Source organism: Rhinolophus sinicus, chromosome 1, assembly GCF_057876585.1.
Source record: "Rhinolophus sinicus isolate RSI-liver-muscle chromosome 1, RSI-T2T, whole genome shotgun sequence".
Taxonomy (NCBI): domain Eukaryota; kingdom Metazoa; phylum Chordata; class Mammalia; order Chiroptera; family Rhinolophidae; genus Rhinolophus; species Rhinolophus sinicus.
In genome coordinates, this window is record NC_142501.1 from 178,120,872 (window position 1) to 178,144,761 (window position 23,890).

The 23,890-nt window shown below is 37.1% G+C and overlaps 1 protein-coding gene, 1 long non-coding RNA gene and 1 other non-coding gene across 3 annotated transcripts in view; 2 read left to right on the forward strand and 1 right to left on the reverse strand.

Annotated features, from left to right (window-relative positions):
* Window positions 1–22,623, reverse strand: part of EIF4E (eukaryotic translation initiation factor 4E) — a 38,629-nt gene extending 16,006 nt beyond the window's left edge. Inside the window, exons 1-2 of the mRNA XM_019741140.3 lie at window positions 22,571–22,623; window positions 1,117–1,223 (exon numbers count right to left, since the gene is read on the reverse strand). Coding sequence (XP_019596699.1) covers window positions 1,117–1,223; window positions 22,571–22,588 — 125 coding nt within the window. The 5' untranslated portion in view covers window positions 22,589–22,623. The remainder of the gene's footprint in view (window positions 1–1,116; window positions 1,224–22,570) is intronic.
* On the forward strand, window positions 16,205–16,311 carry LOC141570338 (U6 spliceosomal RNA). The gene has a single exon (XR_012494331.1). It is a non-coding gene; the product is annotated as a U6 spliceosomal RNA (small nuclear RNA).
* LOC148759303 (uncharacterized) overlaps window positions 22,624–23,890 on the forward strand; it is a 30,943-nt gene continuing 29,676 nt past the window's right edge. The window contains exon 1 of the long non-coding RNA XR_016018925.1: window positions 22,624–22,829. This is a non-coding gene — a long non-coding RNA (uncharacterized LOC148759303). The remainder of the gene's footprint in view (window positions 22,830–23,890) is intronic.

A 23,890-nucleotide genomic window follows, 5' to 3' on the forward strand; every position in this document is an offset into this window, starting at 1 on the left:
TTCCTGAGGAAGGATTTTACCCTTTATGGAGTATTAGACCTTTGATCCCTCACTCACTCGCTGACAATCCCCAATGGCTAAAGAACTGATACTTTCCTCACTAAAGGATATACTAAACCATAGATCTCCTATGAAAAAATGACGTAAGACACGTTTGGACTATTATTTCAGTAGGTCTATGATAATGAAGAATAGATTAAAAATATCCAGGTTATAAAGGGAAAATATACTTTTCAGATACATGAAACTAAACTATAGACAGGCTTATGGAATCTTTAAAGTAAATAGAGTAAAAGGTGGGAATGGGGGAATGAAAGAAATTGAAATACTTAAATACCTTCAGAAGTCAATTCGAATTTACTTTCCTCCAGATTATAATACAATGTTTACGTGTTGCCATTTTCTTCCCACCATCAACTCTCAATGAATTCACGTTAATTTTCATTATATAAACCAGAAAGGCAATTAAGTAGAATTACAAACATACTGGGAAGGGGTAGCGTGAAATTGGGGAAACCTCCAGAGTCCAAATCTCCTAGCTCTCTCTTTTCTCCTTTATAGTCCAACTTCAAGTTGCCTATTCTTGCTCTATATATTTTTGTATACTTTCTATTCACCCTTGAAACTACTCCAATCTTTTTTCCATTATATACACGCTATTAAACTTTCTCCTATGTTAGCAAGGACTTTTTTAAATCATTCAATTCAATGCATATTTGACCTTCTGTGACATACAATTTATGTAGTTCATATGTCTATATCCTTCATGGGCATTCTCCCTCAAAAAAAAAAAAAAAAAATTCCCTATATGCTGATATCCCAAGCCTCTGTCCTGGGTCAAGTTCACTTCTTAAAAGAACTCATTTATTAATGTGGTTTCAATTACTATCACCAATTACTGATGAATTTCAAACCAATTATCTCCACCAGTTCTCCTTTCTGAGTTCAAGACTCACATATAAAAATGCTTGTTAGACATGGGTCATCCAAGTGAAAATGGAATCCTCAACCTGACATATCTAAAATTACTCTCATCTAACCTTTTCCTCCAAACCTGTCTTGTTTACCATTTACCTTGTTGCCTATGTCAATAAACATATGCTTCAGAAAGCTTACCTGTTCTGTAAAGGATGTTTAATATAGTGTTCCGGGTTAGCAACCTCCTGATTAGACTCTGTTTTCTCTTCTTCTGTAGGCGGGGGATTAGGAGTAGGGGTGGTTTCCTAGTGGAAAATAATAAACATTATTTAAAATTTCTTAACACATTTATGACAGCAATACTCTAAACTTAAACCAATAGTGCCAACATTTTAAGGAGAAGAAATTACAACAGAAGCATTTCACACAATAGACCACGTACCAACCTCTAAGAAAAGCCCGACTCCCCATTCTAGCATACCTTCGTTAACAGCAAAGGGTTTCTCAAATTTAAAACATACTGTGTTTGCCCGAAAATAAGACCTAGCTGGACAATTATCTCTAATGCGTGTTTTGGAGCAAAAATTAATATAAGACCCAGTCTCACATTGTATTATACAGTAATTTATGTTATTATTATATTGTATATATTATAAGACTGGGTCTTATATTAATTTTTGCTCCAAAAGACACATTAGAGCTGATTGTCCAGCTAGGTCTTATTTTCAGGGAAACACGGTAATAACAATACTATATATAGCTACCTTCCATTTACAAGTTTTAACAGCAGAAAGATTATTAGAGACCATGAAGAGTATAGTAAGTACAATACAGGAGCATTTGAGATCTTGCTGTCCAGCATATGTCATCAGTTTGGCCCAAATAAACTCATATATATATATATATATATATATATATATATATATATATATATATATATATATATAAACTGTACTACAATAAGAAAAAACATTTTATAAAGTGTCAAGCCAATTCTACACATTAAGGTCCTTGCCTTCATGCCATACTATTATGACATATGGTAACTTAAAAGTTCAGCAACTTCTGTCATTTCCAATTGGCCCTATGCAAAAAAGCTGGACATTGGTTTGAACTTAAATCTTCTTCTAGGTTAGACATAATTAATATTGTCATCTAATATCAGAAAAGAAAGGAGCCTGGGTATAACAGACATTCTCCACGTAGCTCAATGTAGCTCTTCATCCTATTATAAAATTGGTGTCAACAGAGAGCCAAGGAAAGTCACCAGAAGCTGAAACAAAAGCTGATATAAGTGGCGGGGTGGGTGAGGCGGGGCACGGTGGTACTGAAACAAGAATTTAGGCATCAGATTTAAATTGAACCAGCTAAATAGATATTTTGTTTACATCAACAAGATTGTGTAATCAGAGGTGTATGATCTAAAAGATCTCAGCAGATAAGCAGTAAGTACTTATTTTACAAAGTACATTTTTCTTGCCAACATGACATGTCCAGAAACTACTTTCTGCTAGCTTATAAAGTCACTCATAACAGGGAGCTGTCTTAAAATTAATGATGGTCTCCAGAGACACTCTCAATGAATAGAGAAAATAAGGGACAGTTAGAGCTTGACAAGGTAGGGGGGCTTTGTGGGACAGTGTAAAAAGTGAGCTGCAGTGGAGAGAGCCTCAAAAATCTCTGTAAAAAAATCCCTTATAGGTCCTTGGCTGACTCCTAAAATGGGATGTTCATAGTGCAACTCTGGGGGTGCCTAGCAGAGAAGAGTTGAGTCAAGACTTCAGAGGCTGAACATGATTAGGAAGACTGAGTGAGTTCAGACCCAGCCAGAGTGCGTGGGTGGAAACCTTCAATTTTCAAATGAAATTCTAGGAATTTCATACCCTAGGAATAAGGTGAAATACATCTGCCTAATAAATCCTAAAATCAATCCCTGACAGGAGATCAAAGGAATCTGCCTATAAATGCCTTCAAGAACCAAACTCTACACTCTTCAGAGGGTGATTAAAACAATCCTGAGCCTCTATGAATATTATCTACAATACCCAGCAAACAAACATTCCTAAATATTCAAAAAATTTGTTTAAAGTAACTAATATTCAAGAGATTCAATTGTTCATTGAAAGATACTCAGATATCCAGATAACAGAACTGGCAAAGACTTAATAACTATGATTACTAAGGTAAAACAGAAGAAAAGATAGTATAAAGAGATGAAAACAAAAATGAAAGCATTTGAAAAGGAACTTGAAATCTATTTTTAAAAAGAATCAAATAGATATTATGGAACTTCCAACTATAATCCAAAATTAAGAGCTCATTGAATGAGTTACAACAGACTGAACTCAACAGATTGTAGGATTGAATTCAAAGATGGGCCAATAAAAAATATTCAAACAAACACAGAAGGGGGAATAGTAAGAAACAGGTGGAAGATGATTATAAAGTTCAAGGACAAAAAGAGGAGAAGAGAACAGGACAGAAGCAAGACAGAAAGAAATAATAACCAAAACTTAACCAAATCTCATCAGAAATTCCAAGTCACGGATTTAAAGAGCTCAGGGAACTCAAAATAGTGTAAATACAAGCAGAACAACACCTGAGCACATCAGACTCTACTGAAAACTAAAGATGAAGAGATAATATTAAAAGCAGTCAGGAAAGGAAAAAAACACATACACATTACATTCACAGGTACAGTAAGAATAACAGCTAACTTCTCAACAGTAACTATGCAAGTCATAAGACAACAAAATGACATCTTGGTGCTGAAAGAAAAAACTGTCAACCTAGAATTTGGTGCTTAGGAAAAAAAAAAAAAATCCTTCAGAAATGGAGAAATAAAGAGATTCACACAGACACTGCTGCTCCCCCCCCCCCCCCCAACACGTCCCACCACCACCTACCAGGAAGTCCAAAAAAAGAGGAACACCAAAGGAAAGTCTTTAGGCTGGGGCGGGGGGGAATCCCAGAAGGGAGCATGGAAGTACAAAAAAGAATGAAAAACACTGGGTAAGTATTGGGTAAATAGATAAACGGCTATTAATAGTTTAAAGGAGCAATAATGATGACTATGGAGTTTTTTAATATAATAACAATGATCCTACCAAAGGGTTGGGCATATATGATTTTGTGAGGTTGGGTGTGTGATTAAAACACATTCTTCCTCCCAAAGTTAAGTACTGTAAATTCTCTTATCTAAGGAAAAAATAAAAAGGCAAAAAAAATTTATTCGTAAGTTCAAAATCCTCATTACAAGCCAAAACTTCACATTTACTTATTCCTATTACCTCAGCAGTATATTAAAAAAACAACAACAATGAACTACATACAGCCTAAGTAATTACAAGTTTCACGGGGTCCAAAATGTTACCCTCTAACTCTTAGTATTTTCCTGTCTTTTCTGTTACTCGACTTTTCACCATTGGAAGAATGACGGAAGACTTAGATGGTATCAAAAAGGTCTCTGGACACAAAGGAACTAAAAAAGCAGGTAATAATCTCAGGGGGGAAATTATATAATAAGTTCCTAGAATTAAATTTTACTTTTAAAAAAAAAATCCTAATTTAATTGACGTTTTGATAATATATAATTTTGAGTTTTTCCTGTAACTCAAATAAAAATAGCTGCTCATCTTTAAGTAAATACATGTGGATGTATCAATTGATAAGTATACTGATTTAAAATCTTTCAGTCTTTACTTTTAATATTTTAAATAAACATTTTACATTTTAAGACAATGTTCTAAAACACTGAAAAAAATGTTTATTAACTACAATTATTTTTTCAGTATTTGAAATCTTTTCAAATCTTTTAAATAAGCATAGTGTTGATGTTTCTTTTAGCCTTTTAAGTTACTATCTACAGTTTAATGGTCTTGTGTTCAAATTTTTTAACTTACACAAATTTCTCAAACTCTCCTCCTAAAGCAAAACTGTTTTATTAGCCAACTGTTTACGAGGATACAAAATACTCATATACTCTATGAAAATACTCATTTACATGGCACGGAGACCAAATCAAATAAGATTTAGAAATCAATTCCAGATGGAAATTGCTTATGAACACATTAATATTAAAAAGCATATAATGAGGGTGTATTTTCTCAGTACAAATTTCTCATTTAGGTCTCATTTTGCTATGACCAGATTTATTTCAACAATTCATTCTTAATCAGCAAAAATTTAAACCAAACACCATTCACCCTGTACGTTTCTGGATTTTGTAATTAAGTTGTAAATTACTGCAAAGGAAAAAAAATTGTTTGAGACTGTGGAGGCATGCCTCATTACCAAGTCATTTTCTATTCATTTCTTTCAACTTATTATTTTGTTGTTAGAAAACCTCCTAACTTCAATTTAAATAATCAGGATGCTTTTTGTTATTTTCAACTTAGATGGAAAAAACAAACAAACACCCAACAATATCCATTTAGAATGTTATTTAAAACTTCCAGGCTAATTCTATGGGGGTGGTCCATTCTATGGGGAAAAGTCCAGTTCCTACACCTTTTGAATCTATGGTAACATACAATGAGAAATGATGTGCAGAATGATGGTCATGTTGTAGTAAGTTCTTCAATCAAAACGTGATTTATAATTATGGGCCAAATATATATAAAAATAAAAATACTTTATTTTTAAAAGAACCATAACAAAAATGCTTTCAGGTTAGTCCTCAGTTAAGCATAAACCTCAATTAACTATAACAAATCTTCAATTTTTTTCATTATGTCTTTAATTCACTAAGTATTTAAATATAAATTGAACTTCACATAAAATTATTTTGAAATTGTATCTCCTCTTAAAAGTCTTTGTAAGGTTATTAACTAATGAGGTATATGAGACAGGATCAACAGGATCACCATTAAAAGGAGGACTATGTGATACTTATATCACCAACTCCACAAAATTTTCCCTGGTGTTTTTATGGAATATGTTAAAACAAAACCTGACTTAATCACACATTTTTCAATTATGTAAGACTGTCAAAAAAATGTAAAGGAAATAATGATATAATCTGTATGGGAACTAAAAATTATATTTTACAAAATTGTTATTTTTATAGTTACTTCCTATAGAGCACACAGTAAAAATAGTTTTAAATTTACATTCAGTTTAAAACAAAATTCTTACAGCCAAGTCACACAACATCCCTCTCTTCTCTCAGCTTGGTGATCTCCCCCATAAGAAAATTTCACTGGAAATTACATCTGAAATATCCACGAAATTTCATTGAAAATTGCATCTGAAATATCCACGTTTTACCAGTATTTCTAGGTTAAAAAATTACCCAAAGCAGGAAATGCTAATTTGACAGATATGGCTATTGTCAAATTAATTAAACACATTTTTAATGCACTTGAAAAACCACTGCAGAACACATTTCAGGTGGGTAGACTAGAAGATGTAAAGCCTTGAGATGGTGGCGTGTTTATCTAGAAGGTGGTAAGGCACCAGTGAGACTGAAAGGGTACCTGAAATCAGACAGAGCTAGGATGGCAGGCTGGGGTGAGATTGTGAAAGGCCTCAAAGGTCGGGCTAAAAGTACTTTTCAGCTTGTGAGCAATGGAGGCCATTAACTGACAGGTCAAAGTGATTAAATACAGATGACAAATAAGGAAACAAAAAACAACTAGTTTAAATGCAAAATATTAAACCTGGTTTTGGATTTGCTGAGTTTATGAGATTCAAATAAAAAATGTGCAACATTACATGTTAGTGGTCTCGGGATTCAGTAGCTGTTAACAACAGAAAGCTGAGGAAGAAAAAAAGCTGAGCAAGGGTGGGACGAGTCTAAACAACTAGTTGTAAAGAATCTCAACTTTGTATACATTGCAAAAATCAACACATGTATCAGGCATAATATTAAGGTTGTGAGACAATCCTAATATTATAAAGCTAGATATTTCCCAAATCTAGCAACATTTCGGTGGGTTTTTTCCTAATCTGACTAAAGTTTAGATTCTTGCTTCTCACTATGTCAAATTTACACAGCTTAAATTCCAAAACCATGGTGTGCTTTTCCATGGTTATTAATATTCAGTATTTCTCAACCCAAAAACACAAACTATCTCTTTTATAAATAATAATGAGTCTTTCCTTCATGACACCCAACTTTTGTCCTCCATTACTTCACTAAAAAAAGATTTACTTCGAAAAATTCCCAGGACTTTTTCCCCAAGTGAGGACATCACTTAAGCCTTAATTTGAAGTATGCAAAAATCAATTGTTTTCCTGACACTAACAATGGTTTGAAGCAGTGACTCAAAGTGTGGTCCACAGAATTCTACACGTTATAGCCTACAGTCAGGTTAAGTATAGAAACAGAAAGTAAACATTTGGAAAACTTTCCAGCAATTTGACAGTACTTTTATGTCTATCAAAACAAACACCAAATTCAAGTTTATATTTTGTACGCAATTTTCATCTTTATCCTATTTTTAACATTTTACAAAAACACTATATTGGAAATTGCTTAAAAACAAACTAGTTTTTTACCAGAGTATAAAAAGCAGTGGTTTAGATCACATACTCTGGAGCCATGCTAGCCAGGCTGGAATCCCAGCTCTGCCATTCATAGTTGCATAATTTTGGGCAAGTTCAAAGTCACAGCACTAAATAATGGATAACAATACTATTGGTAATCCGCCTCCAACAGCACTTCCTTTTACTCCTCCTTCCTTGCTTCACTACTGTTTCAACTGAATTGGAAAGACCATTTGTGGTCTAAATAGAAATGTAAATGCTGCAAAAAGACAGATGCAATTATCTCTACAGGTTACTAATCCAACATTTCAGTTACGGAAAGCACCACATACATTAAATAAAGATATAAAATAATAAGGATAAGCAAAGTAAGAAAAGGATGATGGCTTTACGATTTTTTAAAGTGGTAACACTAGCGCTCACACATCCCCCCAAACTGAATTTGTACTCGATAGGCAACATTTACAAACTATCAAGCAAGGTGCTATATATTTTTATATACATTATTTCAACATATTATCTCAATACATTCAATCTTCACAATACTGTGAAACTACTATTCTCTCCACTCTTCAAATCTAAGCCCTTGGAGATTCAAATCCAAGACCGTCAGTGTTTGTGGCTAGGGCTACCTTATGTCCTAGTTTTACTTGTTTGTTGCTTCAGCATTATTATTACTAGCACCCTCTTCACTCTCAAAAGTACCCAGACTTGGATGCTTGTATGCTGTTCTCCAGGTCCTCTTTCCCGCCAGCATAACCCCACAGCACGTACTACTCAACTGCACCCCAGCCTCAGGCTCAGCACCTTCGCCATCTTACAGTACACACCACTGCCAATATCGACTGGAAAAAAGGTGTGAAGGGTACCCCTCCACCTCCCCCAACACACACACACACACAATCCCACTAAGATAACAGCAAGTGAATGCCAAGATTAATTACAGTGAGTAGTATGCAAGACGCATACTAAATGCCTATGTGGTCAAATGTCTCAGAAACACAAGTAAGTGTAAAATGAAAGCCTCTCTCTTATGGATACAAATAACCAATTCTGAGGAGATAATTATTTAATACAAGATACATAAACAGACTTCATATTTTACTCTTCCTTTTAGTTTCCAAACATTCAGTTCCCAGGTCTCTTTTCAGCAAAAGATGAATTTCCCCCAGCGGCCTCCTATATGTAAATGAGTATAATGAATTAAGTAGTACACAAGAACAAGTAGATTCTCACCACGTGCCTTGTAAGGAATGAAAAATTTAGTGTGAACACTGAAAATTAGCACAAATAATTAAATCAAGTGTCTTGGTTTTTAGTTTTCAAATATGTATCTATAGTAAAGGAATACCAACTAATCTGACATCACTCATCAAGAAAGTGTGGCTGTGGATTCTGCACGTCTTCTTCCTTGTCTGTAACAAAGATTAAGATGGTGATCTAAACTAAAAAGTTGAAGTAGAAAAACAACGTAATGGAGATTTAGCAAAATATAAAGACTTTAAATTTAATGTACTGCTCAGATGGAGAATGTTTTCATGCAAAGGACTGTGAGACCCCCATATATCAATTCTGATTCAAAAGGCAGTACTTTTTAATAGCTGTTCAATCTACTTAAATAACAATAACCCAATTAACTGACTAAAATTAATGAGTAGCACCAGATTCTTAAGTGAACAGAGTTGATTAAGTTTGTTGCACCACAGCTAAAAATTTACATTTCTGAAGAGACAGCAAGTTATCCTTAACTACATTTTAACAATATAAAAAAATCCCTACAGACCACACTTGAACTTCTGACCTTCTAGTACAGAATTTTAAAACTTGGATGCACATATCCTTAACTCTTAAATACTAGAAAGACTTATAAGCATCTTGCTACATTTAAAATAAACTAATTCTTAAGGTAGCACTAATATCTGTCAACCAAATTACTCTGCACATCTTACGTAGCTTAGGACAAAATTACAAATCTAGAAAGTAAAGTGTGGTAATAGAGACATAAATAAACATGTGATCTAGAATAACAAGGCTAATTAAAAAAACTTAAATGTCAATGCTACTTAAACCAAAGGCTACCAGAAGACTCACATTTAAAAATAACTATGGAAAGGCTTATAAAAAATAAATAAATTTTTGGGGGAAAAAAGAAAGGCTTATGTAAGTTCAACATTATACAAAAGTTAAAAGTACTTCAAAATATACTAAAATGACGCCAGGACAAGCATTTACAGTGCACAAAATTATACCGGTTCCAGTAACGTGGTAATTTCTATTTCAGTTATTCTTTAATAAGGTTTATAATTACGATCTGAAAGGCAAACATTTTAACAAATTTAACTACTGCTTCTAAGTTTATTCCTTTCAAAATTTTGAAAAGCCTAAGTGAAATGTAATGATATTAATGTTAGTTTTAAAAAATAAATCTTTACATGTCAGTTAAATAATCAGTTAAATCATTCTAAATTCTATTAGTTTTTTAAAAGTCCTACAATGTTAAAAGTTAACGGTTAAAATTTCAATGTAAACTACAGTTTGAATAAGAAAAATTGAATTTGTCCTTTTATACGACAAGTATTTAAATCATCTTTCAAACGAAATCAACCTATTATTTCTTTAAAAAGTTAGAAAAACAGGATATAGTCAGTTTCCAATGTCCCCAGGTTTAGAGTAGATTAGATCCTTCCACTGACTGAGCTTAAGTAATGATCAAGCTTCCAAGTATAAAAAGATCTACATTCTTTGGGCCAGTAATTACACTTCTCAGGGATTTCTTCAAAGAAACTGTCAGGACAGTGTTTCATATATTGTATAGTAGTAAATGAAAGTAGAGACAATATCTGTATCAAAAGACACAACCAAATGGTAACATAAACCATGGTGTTCATGATGGCACTAAAAGTGATGTTTGGAAAGTTATTTTAAAATGCTAATGTAAATGTGGGGGAAAGCAGGTTACATAAATTATAAGCAGTGAGCACTTTACTTTTCTGGGGAGAGAGATCCTTTATTTTTAATGTAAGAAGTCCTAAATAAACTGTAGTCCAGCCAATGGAATATCCCGCACTAAAAAGAAATGCGCTATCAAGCTGTGAAGACACGGGGAACCTTAAACACGTATTACTAAGTGAAAGAGGCCTATCTGAAAAGGCTACAAACTATATGATTCCAACTGTATGACATCTTGGAAATGACACACTTATGGTGACAGTAAAGAGATGAGAGGTTGCCAGAGGTTAAGAGGGATGACTAGGCAGAGAACAGGATTTTCAGGCAGCGAAACTACTCTGTATATGATACTACAGTGGTAAATATATGCCATATACACTTGTCCAAACCCATAGAATGTACAAGAGTTAATCCTAATGTAACCTATGGACTTGGGGTGATAATGAAGTGTCAATGTAGGTTCCCCCAATGTAACACATGCACCTCTCCAGTGTGGGATACTGACAGTGGAGAAGCTGTGCACATGGGAGGCGTGAGGTATACTGAAACCCTCTGCACCTGCTGCTCAAATCTGTAGTGAACCTAAAACTACTTTAAAAAACAAGGTCTATTTAAAAGGAAAAGAAAAAAGGCACAGAGAGGGATATGGTGAGAAAAAAGAATGCACAAACAAGTAAGCCAAAATACTAAACACCTAGTTGTTGGAATTACTGATTTTTATTTTCCTCATACCAACTTAAATGTTTCAAATTTGTTATAACCAAATTATACTGAAGCTCAAATATATACTTAAGTCTACAAGGCACAAACAAAATGGTGAAAATTTAAATTTAAAAAATTATTACAGTGAAAGACACATTGCCATTAATCTCTCAAAATACTTCCCCTCGCTTCGCACACTTATTCCATCATTCTTGCCACTTTTCTGAAACAGTTCTGGAAGCCTTCTTTCATGTTTTTAGTTGCACTATCATGGCTGCCTTGATGTCCTGAATCATTTTGACTTTGGGGAAGAACCAGAAGTCGCAGGGTGCCAGATCTGGTGAATAAGGTGGATGAGGACACACCCCAATATTTTTATGTGACAGAAATTGCCATATACCAGAAGCCACGTGTGAGACGGAGCATTATCATGATGGAGGATGACTTATGGCACACTTTAAAACTCACCTTCTCTCAACCGTAACTCACCCCCAACTGACTGCACCAAACAAGTTGAAACTTGTCACACACTGTGACGAAGGTTCGACAAGCCGCTTTGTGTACTGAAGATCCCACCTTTCCATGGGATGGCATTAGCTGCAGCATTCACCGTATCTTTTTGATCACAATGGAAAGGCTCCGTGTTACACATCACTGCTGGTATGGAAATTTCTGTCAAATAAAAACATTCCAATATGTCCTCATGTACCTTATTCACCAGATCTGGCACCATGTGATTTCTGGCTCCTCTCCAAAGTCAAAATGATCATGAAAGGTTTTGAATCGATTAAGGACATCCAGGCAGCCATGACAGCACAATTAAAGACACTCACAAAAGAGGACTTCCAGAACTGCTTCAGCAAGTGGCAAGAACGATAGGATAAGTGTGTTCGAAGCAAGGGGGAGTATTTTGAGGGGGATTAATGGCAGTGTGACTTTTACTGTAATAATTTTTTTTAAACATTCACTGTACTGTTTGATCACACTTCGTACTTCTGGACTGCTCGTCTGTTCCACTGATCTGTCAGTCCCCACTTGCACCAGTATCACATTTTTGAAAGTTACCTTTGTCCAGTAATTTTTTAAAGATTTTTATTGGGGAAGGGGAACAGGACTTGATTGGGGAACAGTGTGTACTTCCAGGACTTTTCTCCACGTCAAGTTGTTGTCCTTTCAATCTTAGTTGTGGAGGGTGCCGTTCAGCTTCAAGTTGTTGTCCTTTCAGTCTTAGTTGTGGAGGGTGCAGCTCAGCTCCAGGTCCAGTTGCCTTGCTAGTTACAGGGGGCGCAGCCCACCATCCCTTGTGGGACTCGAGGAATTGAACTGGCAACCTTGTGGTTGAGAGCCCAATGGCCTATGTGGGAATTGAACCGGCAGCCTTCGGAGTTAGGAGCATGGAGCTCTAACGGCCTGAGCCACCGGGCCGGCCCTAATTTTTTTCTTGTTGTAGAGCAAGTTCCCCACTCCCTTATCTCCTTCTTTCCAGAAAGTTACTGCCAATTCTCATTTGTTTATTCTTTCAATTAACCTTCACGATCATTTTATAAAGGACGAGCTTGCAAACTTTTTCTATAAAGGGCCAGAGAATAATTATTCTAGGCTTGTGATCCTTTTTATTCTTTGTTTTGGTTTACAATCCTTTGAAATATAAAAACCATTCTTACCTAGCAGGCTATACAAAAGTAGCCCCAAGGCCAGTTAGGGGACCCCAGCATAAAGTGTAGTTCCCACTTGCAAAATTTGCAAAATCCTGTAAAGATTTTGGCATTTTGATTCAAAATGTTTGTACTGAATTTAAGTATTTGAGAAAAATTAACTTCTTTCCAGTATTAAATTTTTCGAAAATAAACCGTGATCCTTCATTTATTAAAGTCATTCACTGTATTCCTCAGTGGAGTTGTATAGCTTTTATTTATGAATCCTGCAAATTACTTGTTAGATTTGTAATTCCCGGGCATTTGAAGGTACTGGCACTTGAGTACATGAATGCTGTAAACTGCCTGGTAGGTTTATTATTCCTGGTACTTTTTGCCTAGAAAAACCGTAACACTGTATTCTATACTCAGAATGCATCAATAAGTTACTTCTAAAATATCAGGGTAAGTGTTACTTACTTCTTTATTTCTTTTCTATTCAATAACTCAGTTGCTTTAAGTCCAGAGAGAGTTGGGTTAGGCACTCAAATGTTTGAATAAATAATTCCAATTTTGTCCCCTCTCAAAATTCTACTAAAGCTATAGTAAAGTGATTTTTTTTTTTTTTTTTTTTTTTAAAGCACACAACTATGGGGAGAGCAGGAAAAAAAGAGCTGGAAAGTAGATGGAGGGCAAGCAGTAACTGGTCAATTACTGGGCAAGCAGGATCTGGTACCAAGTCAGATCCTTAAAGTCTCAGGAGCTGGCAACACCTTCAGAACTGGGAGTGAAGGAAGGAAGAGGGTAAATTAAATTCTGTGAGAGCTGTTTGGGATATAACTAGAAACCTCATGTCCCTCTCCCTACTCCAAGTCACTAGGATTGCTGCCATATGGGTTCAAAACTGAAAAGAAAATAAGCAACTTGGAGGAAACAGGCAGCAAAAAAAAAACAACTTTTAAAATATGTACCTATATATATCCTCAAAATGGTAAGTTAAGATTTCGTACGCACAGAATTACTGGAAGCTATAAAAGTGAATATTCAGAAAAAAGAGAGTGAGAGAGAGAACATCTGGAAATTAAAATTATCAGGCAGAAAAGGTTGGAAAATAAATGAAATTTCCCATAAAATAAAGCAAAAAGAGACAGAAAATTAGAGCAAGATTTAATTTTAATTTTTTTTTGTAAGTCAGAAAATCAGTCCAGGAGACCCACTACCTGAATAACTGTTTCAAAAAGGAAAAAAAAAAGGGAGAGAGGGGAAAATAACAACTATGTCAGAAGTGATAGATATGAGTTGTTGCCATATTAAAAAATTCCAATGAGCACCCAGAACAATGAATGAAAATAGTCATACTAAAGAATGTCATTGTGAAATGGGGACAAGGAAGCAGTCTACAGATTTCTGGGGAGGGGGAAGGGAACTGGTCACATTAAAGAACAAAAACAGCCATCAGAATAATTTCTGACTTATCAACACATATAATAGGAGACGGCCGTGCAACAATGATTTTAAAATTCTAAAGATTTCTACACCCAGCCAAACAACAAACATATGATATTCTTTAAAATGTAAGGTCTCAAAAATCTTCAACTTTTATGAAATAATTCTTCTCAAAAAACTACTGGAGATGTGATCCACCAAAGCGAACAAAAAAAAACAAGTAAGAGGAAGAAAAGGGACACAGAAAATTGAGAGGTGCAACACAGAAGTCAGATGAGGGAGCATCAGGAGCGCATAAACGGAGATCCAAGAAAGACAGGTGTGAACTAGATACACAGAGCAACAGTCCAGATCGGAGCAATGTGATTCAAGCTACATTCATGGCAAGATGCCTATTATTCTACCCCCTTTAAAAAAAAGAAAAGAAAGAAAAGAAAAACGCCGATTGCCATGGTGTGTCTGGCCCTAACTTTTATCTCTACTTAGCTTAGCTTAACCATGTGCTAACTGAGCTCCTTTTCTCTCCTTTGTGCGCTGTTCCCTGGAACAGCTAAGAATTTCACACTAGAAGAGTTCAGCTTTGACCTACTCTTAAAACGAGAGGCTCATTCCCCCAAACCACCCTCCAAGCTGAAGGTTTTCTGTGTGGCTCCACCAGAGCCCTATGTTTCCCAGAAAATATTCATGATCTTGCCCACTGGTTTCCCCAAGGGGGGGCTCTACTAGAAATTTCAGGAAGATGAAGCCAAACTATAACCCAGAAACTGTGTTACCTTCTCTTGGGAATCTTCAACTAACAGTAGCAATACTATCCTTACGTATCATCTAAGTTTTTCAAACTGAAACACATAGCTAAGAGATACATACACTGGACAGTAAACTCTAAAGATAATTATACTATCAAAAGAATCAACGGAATATAACACAAGCCAGGATGGGGGTAAAAAATTATGAATGTGATCATGAAATATAAAGTTGGCCTACTGATGATGTCTCAGTGATGGGTACCATGGCTCGTCAGTTTACTGCTCTAAAACTTATACACATACGTACTTTATATTGTCTTTATATAAACATTTCACAATTTGAAAGAGGAGCTCTGAAAAAAGTAGTCTAATAGTCAACTATACTTGCAGAAGTGTTGTATTTGATCAGTAGTTTTTAAATTTTAAATTTGTTGCCCAAACATTTACTTTATATATTTACCTTATATACTATCTACCTCAGGTATGGAATGATATAGGTAAGTCATTCATCAGAGCACCGAAAGAGCAAATGGTTAGAAATAACCTAAATGTCAATCAATATAGAAGTAATTATGTATAACACCAAACCATGTAACACATACCATCAGAAAAAAGTGAAAGCTTTATGTGTTGATATGCAATGCACTACAGAACACTGAAGTGAAAAACAATGTGTCAGAATAGTGTATATAGTTGACTACCAATCATTTTTAAAAAAATAATATACATGGGGGCAGCCGGATGGCTCTCTGAACAACAGGGCTGCCAGTTCAGTTCCCACATGGGCCAGTGCGCTGCGCCCTCCACAACCAGACTGAAGACAACAAGCTGCTGCTGAGCTTCCAATGGGGCAGCTGGTTAGTTCAGTTGGTTAAAGTGCGAGCTCTCAACAACAAGGTTGCTGGTTCAATTCCTGCCTGGGATGGTAGGCTGTGCACCCAGCAACTAAAAGACTGAACATGGCAACTGGACTTAGAGCTGATGGGCCCTGGAGAAACACACTGTTCCCCAATATTCCCCAATAAAATTAAAAAGAAAAAATATATGTATCATATTTGCTTGTATACATAAAAACCTTTATGGAAAGATACAACATGACAATGCTAATTGCCTCCAGAGGTGATCGACCTGGATGGGATCAGCTTGAGGAGGCCCCACTGTATATTCATACTGTTTTGTACAAAATTTGAGTTTTGAACAATGTAAAGTACTGTCTATTCACACACATTTTTTAAATAGCAAAAAAAGGCCATAGGACAATTTCAATTCCATACAAGACCAAATAATTATCTTTGAAACTTTAAAATATAGAGAGAAGTTGTGCTCGCGTCGGCAGCACATACACTAAAATTGGAACGATACAGAGAAGATTAGCATGGCCCCTGCGCAAGGATGACAGGCAAATTCGTGAAGAGTCCCATATTTAAAAAAAAAGAAGTTTTCCGAGGACAAAATTAAACAATAACTTATCCAACCTAATTGGTCATATTCAGTTGTACTTTACAAAATTAGGCCAAATACAATATGCATATGTTTGTATATGTCAGGACTCTAGAACTATATTGTCCAATTCAGTAGCCACTAGCTACATATGGATTTAAATTTGAAGTAATTAAAGTTACATTTAAGTTAATTAAGTAAAATTAAAAATTTTTTTCCTTGGTTGGACTAGTCACATTTCAAGTGCTCAATAGCCATGTGTGGCTAGTGGTTGCCATGTTGGACAGCACATATATAGAATATTTCCATCATCACAGAAAGTTCTCTTGGACAGACCTTTTCAGAAGAATCCTCAAAAACCTGGTTAACAGAGGACGCTTTGGAGAGAGGACAGGACGGCTGCAGACAGTAGGAAACAGGGGATTCACACTAGTAAGACTCAGCCTGTGCCAGGAGCGCCCTCAATGTCTCATGTTAACTGTACACTTAAATAGAACTAAATTCCTTTGTAATCCTAAGTGTTTTATTTAACGCATTTAAAAACATTATTCTGAGAATGCGGTCATCACCAGATTGCTAGAGATCCATTTAAATTTTGGGCCATGAGCATGTATTACTAATTCAAGAACAAAGTTACAAAAAAATAAAATAAAAGTTAAATACCATTAAAAACCCAAAATCCAAGAGATTTTACAATCCTAAGCATTACTAAAAAATTAAAGTGTACAAGTTCAAATGAAAAGAAAAAAATGTATCACTTGTAATCCACTATGCCACTGCCCACAAATCATCTAATACATCCTCTCAGAGATATGATTTTATATTTATTTGTGTATAATGATGACCTATGCATTGATTTTATCCTTAAGGTAGGAGTTTTACTGAAGATAAAGAGTTGGACTATTTAGTTTTGGTTGAATTTGTTTCTTTTTTGAACAGAATAGTAATAAAGCTTGAGGCCCAAACTTAGGTTTGATTTCCAGCTCTTTCACTTGGGAACTATGTTGACTTGACAAAAATTAAAAAAAAAAAAAAAAAAAAAAAAAATCACTTTAAGTATGAACTTCTAATCTATAAAAAGTACTTATCCCATAACATTGAAAGGATTAGAAAAGAAACTACAAGAAAAAGATGTAAGTTTTATCTTTCCAATTAAGACACCAAATTTTCTTGCCTTAATACCTAAATAACTAATTTCTGCATAGCACTTTATAATAAGTTTAAAATATACAACTAAAAATATACATATGTACATTTTGTCTTTAAAGATTATTGTAAAGCCATGACTTTCAGAGAAATCTTACGGTCTTATTACTACCGTCCCAAAACAATTTAGCTTTTAAGACAAGGAACATATTATAACAAAACTTTTCAAAATAACTGTTTAACTCTTTGCCAAATTTCTCACCAAAATTGCTAAAAGAACAAAGGTAGTTGAGAATAAATTCAATATTCACATTTTGTAAAATTTTACTATCCTGTTTTCACCAGCAAAATATTTTTTTTTTTTTTTTAAAGATTTTATTGGGGAAGGGGAACAGGACTTTATTGGGGAACAGTGTGTACTTCAGGACTTTTTTTTTTCCAAGTCAAGTTGTTGTCCTTTCAATCTTAGTTGTGGAGGGCGCAGCTCAGCTCCAGGTCCAGTTGCCTTGCTAGTTGCAGGGGGTGCTGCCCACCATCCCCTGCGGGAGTTGATCCGGCAACCTTGTGGTTGAGAGGACGCGCTCCAACCAACTGAGCCATCTGGGAGCTCAGCGGCAGCTCAGCTCAAGGTGCCGTGTTCAATCTTAGTTGCAGGGGGCAGAGCCCACCATCCCTTGCGGGACACGAGGAATATGAACTGGCAAACTTGTGGTTGAGAGCCCACTGGCCCATGTGGGAATCGAACCTGCAGCCTTCGGAGTTAGAAGCATGGATCTCTAACCGCCTGAGCCACCGGGCCGGCCCCGCAAAATATTTTAACTGGCAAAGGATCTGAATTGACAAGGTCCAGAAATCAAATGATAAGGGGAAAAAGTAAATAAACTGACCATTTTCTTTAAAACTCTACCCACGAATTTCTGAACCAGTTATTAAAATATGACCAGTATAACTATCGTGTTTCCCCAAAATAAGACCTAGCCGGACAATCAGCTCCAAAAGTTGTATTAGAGCTGATTGTCCAGGCTAGGTCTTATTTTCGGGGAAACACAGTAACTTATTTTTCTGACCACATTCTCAGGTTCTAGAAGTGATTAGAAATGACTGAGAGAGAAAAGTGACCCTTTCTTTTTTTTTCAGACATATACAGGAACTTTTGATGAAACACTAGTGGTTTTTATGGTAGAGACAGAAGTGGGACGAGGATCTGAAGGTTATGGATCATAAGCTTCGTATTTCTTGCTAATGGCCAAGGATTGACAATCAAAAGGCAGCTACGTAAATTTCCTACTAAAGAGAGGAAATAGTGTATGTAAGTAGCATGGATACACCTGCATGCAACACATTCACGGAGAATGAACTTTATCTAGTCCTTTATAACTGACCAACTGTCATTTCAGAATACTGCATTAGAACATCAAAATCACTGTAAGATATCTTATTCCCATTTTTCAGCTACACTTAAAATTTTTAGTCTTCAAGGTCACACACATTAGACTATAAACCATGTTTGTTTCCACTTCTCAAAAGTTTCTATAACAAAGATGGAGCAAGTCAAAGATACAAAAAGAGCCAGAAAGTTTCCAGTAACAGTAGGGAAGGAAAAATAGAAAATATCATTGCAAGAACAACTATTTCACAGGTTCCTTGTTATACTTCCATATTACATACTTCCATACTTCCAGGACTGTTGATACTTCCATATTCTTAATCATATACATACAGAATATTTTATAAAAAAATTTTGCCTAGAATTTTGTCCAAATTGGATTAAGTACATAACTGATTTTACATTCCATTCTCTGCAACTTCAGTGAGTAAACTGCATCTATTTCTAAACTGAATTTCTGTAAGTCAAACAATTATGCATACTATTAATTTGAAATATAAAATGAAACTTAGAATATAAATACCAGAACCAAATTTAGTTGGTTTTTGAATGAATTATGATATACTGGATTCTTTCATTAAAGCAAGAACACATATATTAATTTGCAAAGCCTGCTTGTCAATCAACAGTCTTTGGTTAACTAAAAGACCACTGAATTATATAAACATATTTGTCAATATATATTTATAACTTACTTTTAATAAACTCTGCAATACAAAGCAAGTCTCTAAAGGATATAAAAAAGGAAACATATCAGCTGACTATGCAAGTTGATTCCACTTATGAAATTAATGTACAGTCTAAAAAAATCAAGACACAATGTATAAACAAGTAAAATTATATACCTGCAGTTAAAAAATTTTTTAATTTCTTACCTTGAAAAGAACTACAAATTATAAAAACAGCGCAAGAATGCAGAATGAAGATACAGCTACAAAAAAACATGACCCACTGGAGAAGATGGCCTGGGGAAAATGCCTTGCCATCTTCACCAACTAAGTCTAATTCTGACCTAGCCACAATTCAAATGCCAAAAGAACAACAGGAAAGTACTGTTTATCCCAATGTTCAGAATTTTGCCATATTACCTGTAAAGAGGGAAAACGCTTCCTTTAATTTGCCCCATTTAGTTTCTCAACAAATATTTGAATGTTAACTCATACACACACACTTGAGAACAATAACACAATGTATCAAATTTAAATAACTGATATTTGTTGTCATTCATAGATAAAAAGCCCTAAATACCTACGAAAGGTAGGACAAGCAGGAAAAATCCAAGGCTGTTTAAGTGCTTATGATTATGTCCAGCAGAAAAGGAATAAGGAAACTCACCAGCTAGCTAAAATGTCAATGAACAAATATGTTTTTTGTAAGCTTCAGCATGGATACCTCAATTGCAACCAATACTAATCAGCTGCTTTAAAAAAAAAAAAAATCACGCTATTCCAAGTTCTCAGAATTCTAAATAACCTCTGGACAAGGGCACATCAATAGTAAAAGTCTGCATTTTCACTAAAAATGAACACTTCAATTCTATTTTACATACATCCTCAAACTACTAGTTTCAATCTGGCTTTCCATTTTCACACACTTTAGGTTTTTAGGTTCCCTGCTCCCCAAATTTAAATGCAGTATCCAAATTTCCACAGGGTCGGCACTAGAACAAATTCCAGGCTGCATCATTGACCTCATCACTGGGAATTAAGCTCACTAAAGCGTTTACACTGAACAAGGTATAGAATCACATCTTGTATAACTCTGTATACTAAAGAACAGTTGGTACAATGTCTTAAACATATCAGGGTCTATAAATATTTACTGACTCAAAATAGTCCTTCAACACTTTGTAGTTCTGTTCTGTGCTTCTGAAACAAAATTGCATAGCTTTGCAAAATCCAAAGGACCTTAATGTTATTGAAACTTCACAGAATATTGTTTAGAGGTTTTAGCCTTGCCCCTAAATTACCAGTTCTAATGCTTTTTAATGACACTGGTACAGTAGGTAGGAGCGCAGATGCAGTCAAAGGTGAACATTAGAACCCATTAACAGGGGTTTAAGTTCAATTTTTACATTCTTATTCTACATCTTTACCTATGTAAGATTAATGTTCTAAAGTCAGTTAATTACATAATTCTATCAGCAACTTACGGAGCAGTTTTGCTGTCAACCTAATTTCCAGGAACATAAATGAAAACTAGTACCCATAAAAGAACAAGTAATCAAGCAGAAGAGCTGCCTTAAATTCTGATAACAGTAAGAGTAGTTTACATCAATGTAATGAAAAATAAGCCTTTTCTACAGGCCTTTCCATGACAAGTTCTGGAAATAGTTATAAAAGTCCTTAAAAAGTCAAAGCAAACTGGTAAACCATTATCAAAATTACAAACTACCATTAAAGATATACAAAAATAGGTTTTCTGGTTGTTAATAAACTCTATTATGCCTCCAAAACAATGTCACTTAGATATGACATTCCTAAACAGGCAACATAGGCCTAGAAGTTTCAGTGAGTCAGTACCGGGAAACTCAAACTATGAAAAAGATACCTTCTCCTTTGAGCAGTAACTGCTAACTTTCTGCTCTGGGATCAGCTTGCTTCAACTAAGTTTAAAATGGTGCCCAATTTGAGAGAGAAGCCCGTAGGACGGATAAAGAGAAAAATAATCCAATGGAAAATTTGTTTTAAAAGTTCCTATTTCCAATAAACTGTCTCAGAAATGTTTCAGACGATAAAGACTCGGAAGAATGGCTCTAGATCCATTCGCATTCTCTGAGGCGTGCGCACAGCGCGAAAAGGATGAATGAATGGAAGACAGGCGCGTGTGAAATGCAGCGGGTCCAGCCGGCAACCAGACCCGCAGCAGCGATCAGTAGGTTTCGCTCCTCCCCCTTCCCTCCTCCATGACAGCCCAGTCTCAAGCATGGAGGGGCCAGGACAATGTGATCCCCCTTCTCACCACCACCACCCTTCATCCGACTCTGAGAGCTTTACAGCCTGACACGAGGTTCTCCTCCCCAACCCAAACCTTTCTCGTCTTCCCCGCCGCCAACCCCCGCAACTCTCGGTCGCGCTGGAGTAACATGCGCTCGCCCCTCTCGGCTCCGCTCGGCGAGGTCGAAGCCTCTCCGCGCGTGCCGCGGCACCACTCCCGCCCAACCCTCCCTCCGGTAACACGCGCCCACCGGCTCCCCGGCCCACCGGTCTAATGAAGACCCGCGCGCGCCCCGCGCCCGAGCGCCTGGCTTGGAGGAAGGGAGGGAGGGAGGGGAAAGGCCACCCCGAGGCTCCCTCCTCCATCTCTTTCCAGGCAGGCACGCCGCCCATCCTCCCTGCGGCTCCCGGCGCCCGCTCGCAGCCAGCCCGGCGCCCTCCCATCCCGAAGACCAGCCGCACACACCTATCCCTGGGGCCGGATCACCCTCCACCCAGTGGGCCACCTCGCGGCTCCGCAGGAGGCGCCACGCCGCCCCTCCCCCACCCTTCTCCCCCAGCTCTCAGGCCCCCACCAGAACGTGTGCGCTACACGCCGCCCTGGCCAGTCTCCGGGGCGTCCCCAGTTGCCCACGGGAAAGTCAGGCCCAAGAAGAGGGGGAGGGGGCGACAAGGGGGTAGCGTGCGCGCCGGGAACGCCATCCCGCGGGGTCCCCCAGTCCGAAGGGAGACGGAGCGCGGGGACCAGTGGGGGTGGGGGCCAAAGGCAATACTCACCGGTTCCACAGTCGCCATCTTAGATCGATCTGATCACACAACCGCTCCTGAAGGGGGGGTGAGAGGAAAAAAATGAGATTCAAACCGGATTGGCCGGTTACTGTCCACGTGACGGACGTGTCCGTTTGGCTTTGGCGGCGCCTGCGCAAGACTGCGGCTGCGTGGGTAACGAGAGGCTTCTGGGAAGTGGAGTCTCTCTCTTCTTTTTTTTTTTTAGTGCAAAGAAATTAAAAAAAAAGACTTGTCACGTGGTCGATGGGTAAGTTGTGTGGTTCTCGGCGCCGCAGACACTCGCGTGCTGGAGAGTGGTTTTCAGTCCTCTGTTCTACCGCCTGGGTAGCTACTGTCGCATTTATTGCCAGGCATGCCTGCTGTGCCCTTTGTTGCCCTGTCCTCCCATCTTTCCCGAAAGGTGGGGAACTGGAGACTCAGCACGCACAATAAGGCTTCATTTGTTTAGTTGAGGTCCTAGGACAAGTTGCCTGTGTGTTTATTTAATTTTCTTTTGACTTCCCACCATTTTCTCTGTTTCCAAAAGAGGCGGCGGCGATGGAGAGTCGTTGTTGAAGCAATCAACCCTCCCCGGTCTCCCGACTCCGCTAACGCTGGTGGGCACTTGCCATCACTGCGAAAAGGGGTGGCGGAACCGCCCACAGTACACACTTGCCACAGGTTAGGGAAGGGGAGAGAGCACCCGACAGCTGTTCTTGTCCGAAATCCTGAGATTAAGACCTCAGGGCTAAATCTTGCGTGGAGGTAAAAATTATTTGGAAGTTTTGTCCTCTTGGTTCCACTATTCTGCTTTAACGTGAACCGAAATCGCCTAAGTCCAGGTGCCAGCCAGTGAAGCCACGCCGGGCCCCGCTGACTAAGCCCTGGACTGACGGGTCATGAGTCGTTAGGCCGGGTCAACTATGACTCGACGTTGACTCATTCTCCTTAGGCGAGTGACTGAATCATTCAGTGCCTCAGCTTTTTCATTTATGAACCACAGGTGATAATGCACTTACCTCACAAGGGTGTGCTGTGGTAATGATTGCAACCTGCTTTGAAAATGCATCAGACTCTATAAATGCTTCATAATAAGCAACCTCCTGCCTTCCTAAGGATCAGCTGCTTCCCTTGCTGTTTTTTTTAACAATGTTTTCAAGTTTTTGTTACATGCTCGTGTACACCAATGCAATTTTAAAGTTTAAAGACTTTTTTTCCCCTTTATAATTGTATAACCCCTCAGTAGAGGTTTTTATGTTCCGGAAAATATTGTTATATTCACAACAATCACTGTCAATTAGAAATGCATCCCCATGCTGGCATCCTGCA